At 41.1% G+C, this 13,357-nt stretch overlaps 1 protein-coding gene across 2 annotated transcripts in view; it reads right to left on the minus strand.

Moving 5' to 3' along the window:
* The window catches only part of Cbfb (core-binding factor subunit beta), a 49,986-nt gene that overhangs the window by 11,153 nt on the left and 25,476 nt on the right, over nucleotides 1-13,357 (minus strand). Inside the window, exons 4-5 of one of the 2 annotated variants that reach the window (XM_005345496.2) lie at nucleotides 12,729-12,845; nucleotides 5,800-5,895 (exon numbers count right to left, since the gene is read on the minus strand). In XM_005345496.2, coding sequence (XP_005345553.1) covers nucleotides 5,800-5,895; nucleotides 12,729-12,845 — 213 coding nt within the window. Of the gene's footprint in view, nucleotides 1-5,768; nucleotides 5,896-12,728; nucleotides 12,846-13,357 lie in introns of both variants that reach the window. The other variant, XM_005345497.2, reaches the window with a different exon arrangement.

Genomic DNA, 13,357 nt, shown 5'->3' on the forward strand with positions numbered 1-13,357 from the left:
AAAAAAAAAAAAAAAAAGAATTAGATGATATTTAAGTCCCAAAGATATGTGATTGTGTGTCTGTCCCTGTGTGTTTTGAGAAGGGTCTCACTAGGTAGTCCTGGATGATCCGGAACTTGCTATGTGGAGTAAGTTGGCCTCAAACTGCAGATATCCATCTATCTGCCTCTCTACCTCCAGAGTAGGCAACCACACCCAGCCCCAAAGATGCTTAAATTATAGGGAGGAAATGTTTTCTTTCAGTTTTTCCCCCCCTCAAGACGAGGTTTCTCTGTGTAATAGTCCTGGCTGTCCCGGAATTCACTTTTTTTTTCCTTTTTTATTTTTTTTCAATATTTTTTTATTAAATTTTATTATTCAATTAAGGATCTCCGCCTCCCCCCCCCCCCCGCCTCCCATTTCCCTCCCCCTTCCCCGATCAAGTCCCTCTCCCTCATCAGCTTGAAGAGCAATCTATAGACCAGGCTGGCCTTGAACTCATGGAGATCTGCTAGCCTCTGCATCCAAGTGCTGGGATCAAAGGTGTGCGCCACCATGGCCTGGCTTCACTGCTGTTGTTGGGGCTTTTTGTTTTTGTTTTTTTTTTTTTTTTGAATTTTCAAGACAGGGTTTCTTTGTTTAACAGTCCTAGGTGTCCTGGAACTCAATTTGTAGACTAGGCTATCCTCGAACGCACAGAAATCTGCTTGCCTCTATCTCCCAAGTGCCGGGATTTAAGGTGAACGCCACCACTACTCAGCCACTGTTGTTGTTTTAAAGAGGTAAACAGTCAAGAAAGAAAGTTATTAGGAATTACTCACTAGTAAAACAGGAATGGCAAAACACACAAAAAGCACTATAAGACACACAGACCATAACCCCCTCAGATGCCAGTGGATACTCTGGAGACAGATTCCAGCCCACTGTTTTTAGATGATTGCCTTCTAAAAGAACTATTATTTCAAATTATTGTTATAAAGGACTAGAGCAGAGGTTCGCAACCTTTGTAATGCAATGACCCTTTAATACAGTTCCTCATAAAATTCTTTTCACTGCTATTTCATAACTGTAATTTTGCTATTGTTATGAATCAAGATGTAAATATCTGCTATGTAGGCTACCCCTATGAAAGGTAATTTCTCAAGGGGTCGAGGCCCACAGGTTGGAAACCACTGGACTAGTGGATCTTAAATCATTGATGACAATTCAGCCGTTTTCCCTGTCTTCTAGGTCGTAATGCTTTAGTGTCTAATACACTTTAGGGAACTAAAAGGATGTTCCATCAGCCAGAGAATTCAATTAACTGGAGCCAGCACCGGCAGAGCTTTTAGCACTAAGGAAGCACTTTAGCGCTATTATTCTTTCAGAACACATGGGCTGAGCACCACATTAGTGTTTTCTAAATGTTTCTCATTGAATTGTGACAATTTCTGTGATAAAACTGGAGCTTAAGAGAGACTGGTAAGTGACTGAGCAGGAACGTGAACTGGGCCTAACTACAAAGCTCAGGCTTTCAACTGCTGACTCAATAATGGGATACTCTATCTGAATGACAAATTACTTGGTACCTCTGCCAACAGGTTTTACTTTTGTGCACAAACATAAAAGCACCAAAATATTTTCAAGTGACAACCCTATAAATTAACAAAAATACCAAAATATTTAAAAGATAATTTGTGTTAGGCACAGTGGTACATATTTAGTCCCAGAACTGAGAGTGTCTCTGGCAAGGGGGTCTAGGTCAGCCAGGGCTACACAGTGAGACATGTCATAAATAAACACTTTATACAATAACTAAGTAACTGTCCCATTAATTCTCAGTTATTTCTTCAACCATATTCATTTACTGCAGAAAGATGAACCATTCTCTGTCCTGGCAAATTCATTCCTTTGTAAAGTCTTCCTGTCAGGAAAGCCTTCCCCAGTCTGACTACCTGATAAACACATTCTTTTGAATCTCTCCAAGAGTGTTCTGTGAAGCTCCCAAGCAGAGACTGACTTACTACTCTCTCCTATACTGCCACCACTTTCCTTTGACATGCTTTTATGTAAAGTAAGACACTGCAATTACTGGCTTTTATATTCATTTTCTACCAAGACTTAAAGAAGTGCAAAGGTATGTGTCTATTGAAAAGTCCAGCACAACATAGGCTACTATTTAACCAATTAACATAAACCAACATATTTAAGTATCTTTATTAAAATCTTTGCAGAAGCCAGGAGTGGTGACACATGCTTTTAATTCTAGTGCCCTAGAGACAGAGGCAGACAGATCTCTGTGAATTTGAAGTTAGTCTGGTTTACACAGTGAGTTCCAAGACAGCCAGAACTACATAGAGAGTCTTTGCTGAAAACAAAACAAAAACAAAATACCCTAGCTCTCAAGCAGGGAGGACAGAACTGTTTGGAAGATGTGTATTTACCAAGTAAATATGATACATAAACACGTGGAAGACAACTCAGGGGACACAAAGGCTTCATTTTATAAAATCTCACCGAAGGGAAGGACAGATATAGATTTATAGTTGTTTCAACATATGGTTCAATAAATACTTTAACAGAAATAAGAAGAGGTGGCTGGGAGGGGCAACACATGCTTCTACTCCTAGCACTTGGGAGCTGGAATCAGAAGGATCAATAATTCGACTTTGATTCTGTATATACAGTGAGTTCATCTAGCTCAGCTGGCTTGTGCTAGATGAGACCCTGTGTAAAAATAAACAAACTAAAATCCAAAGCACACATCCACAGAAAGGGAAACTAAGGTAAGAGGGGCAAGAGGAAGGAGGATGACAAGTGGTGCCCGAAATTACGTGTTGTGGAAACTACAAAGCAGAAGCTGATTAGGTAGGCTTGACAAGGGTCTAACACAACAAGCTGTCCCTTGATGAAGGGGTAAAAAGCACATTTCACAGAGTACGACAAGCAAAATGGTAAGAAATGTAAAATATCAGGAATTGTACTCTGGGTGGTGCTGTACACCTTTAATCCAAGCACTCAGGAGGCAGAGGCAGGCAGATACCTCAGTTCCAGGACAGTATGGTTTACAGAGTAAGTTCCAGAACAATCAGGGCTACACAAAACAACCACATCTTGAAAAAAAAAAAAACAACAACAACAAAAGAATTGTAAAAGCTCCAAATACACGCACGCACACAAAATATCCCATATCCCCAGGTATTTGTGTCTGTCTGTCTGTCTGTCTATGTCTGTCTATCCCTCAATACTATCCTGGCTAAATTTCAAGGGATAGACTCATAGACTCAGTTCTCTAGGTAAACTAACTCAACAAAGGAATTATCAATCATTAAAAGACATTGAATCTTACTTAACTCCACAAAGTAACCACTGAATAGGCTTGATATTAATTTTAGAATTATTCTAAAATAGATACAACATGGTAACACAGAAAAGGAATGACAGCAGTTGATATTAACTTAGTGACATATACTCTAACGGTGCTTTCACATGTAATTAGTCCACTTAACCATCACCACAACTCTTAGATATCTGAGATACTGTATTATTAAACACCTTTTATACATGAAGAAACTCATCCTAGAAAGGTGAAGTACACTATCGCAGGTAGCAAAGTTAGTGACAGAGTCAGAACTCCCCTTTTTGCTCCAGAGCCTGGGTTTGTAAGCACTGTTTTTTGTGGATACACATGCATTACTCCCTCCCTGTGTCATATTCTAAATCACAGTATATAAAGTAGTTTCTTTTTTTTTTTTTTTGTTTTTTCGAGACAGGGTTTCTCTGTGGTTTTGGAGCCTGTCCTGGAACTAGCTCTGTAGACCAGGCTGGTCTCGAACTCACAGAGATCCGCCTGCCTCTGCCTCCCGAGTGCTGGGATTAAAGGTGTGCGCCACCAACGCCCGGCTTATAAAGTAGTTTCTGTGCTTGAAATTTTTTCTATATTATTCAACACTGAGTTAAAAACAAAAAATTCAGCTGGGTGGTGGCTCACATCTTTAATCCCAGCACTCTGAAGACAGAGGCAGGCAGATCTCTGTGAGTTCGAGGCCAGCCTCATCTATAAGAGCTAGTTCCAGGACAGGCTCCAAAGCTACAGAGAAGCCCTGCCTTGAAAAACTGAAAAAACAAAAACATTAAAGAATTAAATTGCAGTCAGGTGGTGGTGGTGCATGGATTTAATCCCAGCACTCCGCAGGCAGAGGCAGGAGCATCTAGTCTACAGAGTGAGTTCTAAGACAGCTAGGGATATACAGTGAGACTTTCATTTCAAAAAAGCAGAAACAAAATTGTGTTAAAATACATATAGCATCTTAACCATTTTCTTTTTTTTAAATATTTATTTATTTATTATTATGTATACAATATTCTGTCTGTGTGTATGTCTGCAGGCCAGAAGAGGGCACCAGACCTCATTACAGATGGTTGTGAGCCACCATGTGGTTGCTGGGAATTGAACTCAGGACCTTTAGAAGAACAGGCAATGCTCCTAACCTCTGAGCAATCTCTCCAGCCCCATCTTAACCATTTTCATGAACATCTATATTGATGTGCAACAAATGTCTAGAACATTTTATCTTGCAAAACTTAAACTCTATACCCATTAAAAGAGTCACTACCATTTTAATTTACGCCTACAAATATGACTACCTTAAGTAATAAAAATGACTTTTAAAAATGCATTATTTTATGCACATGGGTGTTTTGCACACATCTATGTGTACCACTTTGGTGTCTGATGCTCTTGGTTACAGATGGCTGTGAGCTGTCATGTCACAGGAGTCCTGGATTGAACTGAGGTCTTCTGGAAGAGTAAACAGTGCTCTAGCCCTCTTCCCTTTCTCGTTTGAGACTGCTATCCAGTCCTAGCTGGCCTGGAACTGTGGCCATTCTCCTGTTTCAGCATCTTGAGCTCTGAAACTATAGTTGAGCTATACCATGCTCAGCATCATAATCTCTGCTTCATAATATGGATTTTCAATGCCCTCAAATTACTCCAGTAGACGTAATTATATTTTTAATACTTTGTGTATGCGTGTGCATGCACTCAATACTGTGCACATCTGTGTTATCAGTTATCTTTCTTGGTCACTTTTCATCTTATTGCTGAAGCTGGGTCTACTACTAACCTGTAGTTCACTAATTTGGTTATTCTAAATAGCCAGCTTGCCCCAAATTCCATCTGTCTCTCAGTTGCTAGGGTTACAGAAAGTATTTTGAAAATATTAAGCTGCCACTAAAGGGTCACACAAACGACAAAGTCTATTCTATTTCAAAATGATGGACTGGGAATGTGGATCACATGATAAAGCATCTTGCCTAGCTCTCCTCAGGTCCAGGGTGAAACGCCCAGCACCATGAAAAAATAGACAAAAACCTATCTTGGTAATTTTCAAAACAAAGAAAAATAGTATAGAAAAGCAGAAACTAGTATTAAGCTCCAAAGGTTTTTAGTAATGTTTTAAATTACGTGTTGATAACGAACTACTATCAACAAGAGGCACCTTTACAAAGAAGTGTGTGACGCACACAACTATGATTGCAGTGCTTAGAAACTGCAGGCAGCAACAGACTGAACAAAGGTACTTAAATCAATGAATGAAAAGAAAATACACCTTGTTATTTTTGTGAAGATCAATAAGAAATCAATACACAACCTTAAGATTAGAATCATTACATTTTTATAGCAATTGCATATAATAAATTCAAGCAAGAATATATAATTTTTAAAAATAAAAGACAAAATTAAACCATTAAAAACATTATGCATAAATATCACAAATATAGCCTGAGAGTTTGGGGAAAGTACTAACCAGTTACTGCCAGCAGCTGTGAAACTCTCACCTCCATTTCCTCCCGGTGAGACCTGTCTCTATCCTCAAATTCACGAGTTCTTCTTCGAGCCTCTTCGAAGGCCTGTTGTGCTAATGCATCTTCCTGCTGTCAGGGTACATGAAATAATTATTTTAATTTTTATTTATGTAAAAAAATAAAATTTATGAATTTTTTTTAAAGGAAACCAACTGAAGAGTAATTCTCTCTGCCAGCCAAGTGTATCTAAAGCACAAGGTGGTCACGATTCCTCACCTTAAAAGCTCCCTCACTGCCTACACTCTTCAGCAAAAAATGTTCAACCTTTGCCAGTCACATACCACTTAGTATATTATATTTTTGATGGTATATTGGCAGAATCTAAAAGATCCAGAGCAATACCAAAAAAAGCCATCAATATTCATTTTCTTAGAATCAGTACAAAGGTTGGTCATGTGACTTCTGCCAATGAGATAACAGCACAAGTCACCTAATGAAGTTTCCAAGAATTCTATATAAAAGAAATTTCACCATTCTTCCTTCCTGAGAACTGATACAACATCAGAGACCTCACTATCTGGCAAATGGGAGGCTAGAGGAGCAGGTTTGCAGCGACAGGAAGGAAAGGATCTGGGCCTCTAAAATATAGTAAATGCTATTCCAGGTTCGAGTATGCTAAATAGCTTTCTGTGTGCAATAAGTGGTTTGTCACTGTTAACAAGATTAGTATTTATAATTTTCAGTCAGGCCGCGGTGGCACACAACTTCAATCCCAGCACTCGGGAGGCAGAGGCAGGTGGATCTGTGAGTTCGAGACCGCACTAGATTACATGGTGAGTTCCAGATAGCCAGAACTGTTACACCGAGAAATTCCGTCTCAAAAAACCAATCAATCAACCAACCAACCAAACAACAACAATAAAAAAATAATTTTTATTTGCACTGTCTAATTCTTCATCTTGATCCACAGGAAGCAGGAGTTTGTGTCCCACATGCACAGCTTGAGCATATGAGGCCTCAAAGCCAGCCCCCAGAGACACACCTCCTCAATGAGGCTATACCTCCTAATCGTGCCACACTCTATAGGCCAACTATTCAAACACATCAGTCTATGGGGCTATTCAAACTACCACAACACAGTAAAAATACTTAAGACAGTATTCAATAAATGTCATTAATTTACAAGCACTTATGGACATATAAAAGCCACACACTTAACAAAATTACTCATATGTACTGTTATCATCATCATTTTTGCCCCGTCAATGCTTAAGAATGCATGGGCAGACCATTTATGGCAGTTCTCCAATTGTTCCTATCCTGGGCAGACCTAGATGCTTGTGTTATTGTCATACCCAAGGTTCCAGTCTTCTTTTATGCTGTCTATCCAGTGTCTTTTGGGCCTTCCTTTTCACCTTATCCCGTGCACTCCTCCAAGCAGTGCTATCTTTGGGTATCTGCTGTCATTCTCAAACGTGGCAGAAGCATCTCAATCAAGCACCATTGCCATATCCTTTAGTTTACTTCCTTCTTTAGATGGAGCTATTTCTTTTTTTTTTCTTTTTTTGGTTTTTTTCGAGACAGGGTTTCTCTGTGGCTTTGGAGCCTGTCCTGGAACTAGCTCTGTAGACCAGGTCTCGAACTCACAGAGATCCGCCTGCCTCTGCCTCCCGAGTGCTGGGATTAAAGGCGTGCGCCACCATCGCCCGGCTGGAGCTATTTCTTAATGTCGTCATTGTGCAGCTTATCGATGCCTAGAATCCTCCTGAGACATGCCGTCTCAAACACATTCAGCCGCTGTTCTGAGGAACGCTTCATCATCCAAGTTTCAGAGTTGTAAAGTCAGCTCAAGCCAAGTGTCTCATACACTTGTAATTTTGTTGCTGTTATTGTGTCTCTTGCTGTCCAAACCTCTCCTAGTGTCTGGAATGCAGCCCTATCTATCCCAATCCACCTCTTGACATCTGAAATAGTTCCCTCCTTTGAACTGAGGTTTCCTCCAGATAGACAAAGCTGACTGTTTGCTTGAGGTTCTGATCTTTTTTTTAATTTTTTTTTTTTTATTTTTGAGACAGGGTTTCTCCGTAGCTTTTTGGTTCCTGTCCTGGAACTAGCTCTTCCAGACCAGGCTGGCCTCGAACTCACAGAGATCCGCCTGCCTCTGCCTCCCGAGTGCTGGGATTAAAGGTGTGCGCCACCACCGCCCGGCGAGGTTCTGATTCTTTATTAAATTTTATTAAAATCCTTGTTTTCCGTTCTCAAGTGTTGTATCTCAGTCTTCTCGATGTTTTCCTCCCTCCCTCCTTTCTTTCTTCTCAAGACAGGGTTTCTTTGTAGCTTTGGACCCTGTCCTGGAACTACCTCTTGAGACCAGGCTGGCCTTAAACTCACAGAAATCCACCCGCTTCTGCCTCCCTACTGCTGGGATTAAAGGCGTGCGCCACCACTGCCTGGCTTGACCTTTACTTCCACACCAAGGCTTTTACTGACCACCACTCTATTTTCCACGGCCTGCAGCTCATTTGGACTTTCAGCAAGTAGTGCTGCATCATTGGTGAAACTCGTTACTGATTCGCACACCACCCATCTGCACGCCTATCTCCTCATCTTCCATGGCTGTTGCTATTGTTAATTCCAGGGATATATTAGAGAGTAGTAGGGAGAGGACACATCCCTGCAACACTCACACCACTGTCTAAAACTGATCACTTAGTTCTCCACAAACTTCGACTGATGCAAAGGTATCTTTATAGGTATTTTCTAGTATTCTTATGATTTTCTCTGGGGACCTGTAGAACCTCATTGTTTCCCAAAGTCCTTTCCTCCAAATGCTATCGAATGCCTTCCTGAAGTTGATGTAACAGACAGATAAGTCTTTTCCAAATTCTTTATATTTTTGTGCCAGCTGCCTCAAAGTGAAGACCTGATCAACTGTGTTCCAGTTAGCTCTGAATCTGCACTGGGTCTCTGCTAGGATTTCCTCTGCTCTGCCCTTGATCCTTTGGAGGATAATGGAGAATGCTGCTAAGACACAACAACTTAATGCTCCTGTAATTTGAGCAGTCCACCTTGTCCTTATCGCATATGGGAATTATGACTGAGTGCTTCCATTCTGTGAGAATCACTTCGTGTTCCCATATCTCTCTGAAGACTGAGGCCCCTGAGCCTACTGTGTATTATTGTACACTGCATATCTACTATACTTTCAGATTATTCTATAAAGCCTAAGGTACCTAGAAAAGAATGCTGTCCATTCCCAAGGTCATTCTACTACCAGTGAGGTATCAACTGGGACATACCCACTAATGACAAGGTATTCCTTCTGTTCTGTTCATTTATTTGCTCATTTTTTTAATTATATTTAGTGCATGTACACACACTGCAGCTTAGATACAGAGGATAGAGAACAACCTGCAGGGGTTGGTTCTCTCCTCCCACCATGTGTGGCTTGCAGATCTAACTCAGATCATCAGGCCTGGTGACAAATGCTTTTGCCCTATGCCATCTCACTATCCCTTATTCACTTTTTCATTTCTTTCACAAACATTTACTTAGCTTTTATTATGGGCAGGCCATTGTGCTTAGTACCATGAACATAAAATGAGGCAATATTGTTTTTCCCCATATAGCTACTGGGGTTGGTGGCAAACAAACAAACAACCTAATTAACAAATCAACATAGTTATTAACTGTGATTATGTACAACAGAGAGAATTGGGAGGATAAAATGAGAGTGTATGAGCTGTGAGCTAATTCCCTCAGAAAGTTGTTTATTGAGATACTGGGTACTCCAGAAATGGGTATAAACTTTCCCCATGAAATGACTGAGAAGTATTACTAATTGCTGCAGAACAATGAGCTAGGAAAAACTTGAGAGTCTTCTATTTCCTAGCTCCAACTTCTGTTATGGTCTTTTCTGGTGAAAAGTGAGATGCGAATGCAGTGAACAGAATTCTCACTCTTAGCAAATGGTAAAATAGGAAAGCTGATAGGTATTACCAGTGTCATTCTGGTCCTTTAGCATTTCCCTTTTAAGGATACTACCTACTAATAAAATTACCTGCTCACCCATGAAAAGAGAGTAATGGTTAGGGACTGGTAACTTTATCGAGTCTCCTGGGTCGTGTGCCATACTAACTTAATAATCCACGTACTATGTGAAAACATGTATAAAGCAGCCAGATGGGGCCAACATAAAAAAGTTGGAGTGGGCCATCATGGCCTGTACCTGTAACCCACCATGTGGGAAGCTGAGGCAGCAGTATAGCTGAGTTTTGGAGTTAAGATACCAGCCTGAACAATATCAGGAGTCTTCAGAAACAACAAATCAGGGATAGAGAGATGACAGAGAGCACCGGCTGCTCTTCCAAAAGACCCAGGTTTGATTCCCAGAGTTCACACAGCAGTTCACAAACATCTGTAAACTCCAGTCCCAGGAATGTGATGCCCTCTTCTGGTCTCTGTGAGCACATGACATATAGTGCAGAGATATATACACAGGCAAAATAACCCTACACATAAAACAACAACCCCCACATATACACACAAAAAATAGGCTAGAAAAAGGGCTCAGCAGGTAAAGTACTTGCTGTGTAAGCATGAGGACCCTGAGCCATATGTAGCTGGGCATACCATAGCACATTTGTAATTTTAGCTTCAGGGAGGTGGAAACAGGTCGATGCCTGAAGTTCACTGGCTAGCAAATCTATCCAAATTTGTGGATTTCAGGTTTTATGAGACAACATCCCAAAAAATAAGGTAGAGAACAATGGAGGAAAGCCTTTATTACCGACCTCTAGTCTCCACATTCAGACACACAATATGCAGCCACACCAATGTAACATAAATACGCACATGAAAAATAAAAACAGATTAAAAGAAGTCATGCCAACCAGATGGTGGCGGCACATGCCTTTAATCCCAACACTCAGGAGGCAGAAGCAAGCTGACCTGAATTCAAGGCCAGTATGGCGCACAGTGTAAATTCCAGGATAGTCAGGGCTGTACAGGGAAATTGTCTCAAAAAACCAAGAGAGAGAGAATGACAGTGATTCTTCAGGCTAAATTTAAAGAAGGCTAAATTTTTAAAAAAATATTTATTTATTATGTATACAATATTCTGTCTGCAGGCCAGAAGAGGGCACCAGACCTCATTACAGATGGTTGTGAGCCACTATGTGGTTACTGGGATTTGAACTCAGGACCTTTGGAAGAACAGGAAATGCTCTTAACCACTGAGCCATCTCTCCAGTCCCAGAAGGCTAAATTTTTAAAAAGAAAAGTCAAATAGAATTTCTGGAATTTAAAATTACTGAGGTGGGTCTCTGAGTTTGAGGCCAGACTGGTCAAGATAGGGAGTTCTAGCAAGGACTACAGAGAGACCCTTTCTCAAGAGGAAATGAGACAGAGACAGGGAATACATATGTATATGTGTCTGACTATGGTGTATGTATGTACATTCATGAAGGCCAGAAAAGAACAGAATGTTGGGTAGCTGATTCAACCACTCTTCATCTTGCTCCACCAAGACAGGATCTGTCACCAGCCTATATACTAGGATAGCAGCCACAAACCCCGGCAATCTTCTTGTCTCTAACATTTCTTTCTCCCAGTGCTGGGGTTACAGGACTACACGGGTCATGCTTGGCTTTTTATTTGGTTGCTGGAACACAAACAGGTATTCATGTGTCTCTCCAGTAGCAGGAAGTATATAAGACATAAGGAGCCAGTTGTGGAGATTCACAGCTATAATTCCAGCAAGTGTGAAGGAGAAGTAGGTGGACCAGGAGTTTAAAACCAGCCTCTACATAATACTGAATTTGACATAAACATGAATGACCTTGAGACCCTTTCAAAAAACAAAAAAGGAAAAGAAAAATTTGAAAACGAAGGCACAGTGATGCACACCTGTAATTCTAGTACTCAAGAGACAGAGGTAGGGCCGGGCAGTGGTGGCGCACGCCTTTAATCCCAGCACTCGGGAGGCAGAGGCAAGCGGATCTCTGTGAGTTTGAGACCAGCCTGGTCTACAGAGCTAGTTCCAGGACAGGCTCCAAAGCCACAGAGAAACCCTGTCTCGAAAAAACAAACAAACAAAAAAAAAGAGACAGAGGTAGGTAAAAATAGGAGATTATCGGGCTGGAGAGATGGCTCGGAGGTTAAGAGCACTGACTGCTCTTCCAAAGGTCCTGAGTTCAATTCCCAGCAACCACATGGTGGCTCACAACCATCTGTAATGAGATCTGGTGCCCTCTTCTGGCCTGCAGGCATACACACAGACAGAATATTGTATACATAATAAATAAATAAATGTTAAAAAAAATAGGAGATTATCATGTGGTGTAAGTTACACTGATTTACAGACCAGCCAGGCCTATACAAACACTACACTATCTCAAAATAAACAAAAGCAAAACCATACTCCTGTCTGACTAGTTTTGTGTCAACTTGACACAATCTAGACTCACCAGAGAGGAGGAAATCTCTCCTTGGAATCAGGCTGTAGACAAGCATTCAGGGCATTTTCTTAATTGATGATGATGGGTGGTACCCAGTTCATTGTGGGTGGTACCAAACAAACCCTTTCCCCCCAACTTTGGGTAGTGGTACATCATTCACTGCAATGATAACCCTAACTAAGACACTACTACTCTTTTAATTTTTAAAAATGTTTTTTATTATATTTTATTTGTTTTGTGGGTGTGTTTATGTATATGGGCACACACCTATTATAGCATGTGTACGGAGGTCAGGGGACAGCTTATAGGAGTTGGTTCTCTCCACCACGTGGGTCCTAGAGACCAAACTCAGGTCCTTAGGCAAGGCAGCAAGTGCCCATTATCTGCTAAATCACCTCCAAAGCCCAAACACACTACTCTAAAGATAAGGTAAAATAGTTCCCCAAAGACACATTAGGAGCTAAATAAAAGGACTATCTCCAACAAAGCCTGAAATCACCCTACCTGGGCTCGCTCCTCATCAAACTCCAGGCAACCCATACCATCCAATCTGTGGAGATCAATCCAGCCCTTCCAGATAACACATACACCATTCAGAATCATGGGAGCCTTCAAGTACACCTAAAAAAAAAAACATAAAAAAAGACAGTTGAAAACCAACAAAAAGCCATCAGACCTAATGTATATAGTTGTTTTGTCTACACGTACATCTACACACCAGAAGAGGGTATTAGATCCCACAGGACTACAGTTTCAGATGGTTGTGAGCTGCTACATGGATGCTGGAAATTGAGCTCAAGCCCTCTGGAAGAGCAGCCACAGTGCTCTTAACAGCTAAGTTCTAGTCCCAGACATGCATTTTTTTTGTGTGTGTGTGTATATGAGTGTTTTACCTGCATGTATGTCTGTGCACACTGTGTATACAGTGTCTATAGAGGCCAGAAAAAGGTGCTGGATCCCTACAACTGGAGTTACAGATGGTTGTGAGCCTCCCATGTTGATGAAAATCAAGCCTGGGTTCCCTGAAAAGAATAGCCAGTCGTGCCGGGCGGTGGTGGCGCACGCCTTTAATCCCAGCACTCGGGAGGCAGAGGCAGGCGGATCTCTGTGAGTTCGAGACCAGCCTGGTCTAC

This window comes from Microtus ochrogaster, chromosome 4 (assembly GCF_000317375.1).
Source record: "Microtus ochrogaster isolate Prairie Vole_2 chromosome 4, MicOch1.0, whole genome shotgun sequence".
Lineage (NCBI taxonomy): Eukaryota > Metazoa > Chordata > Mammalia > Rodentia > Cricetidae > Microtus > Microtus ochrogaster.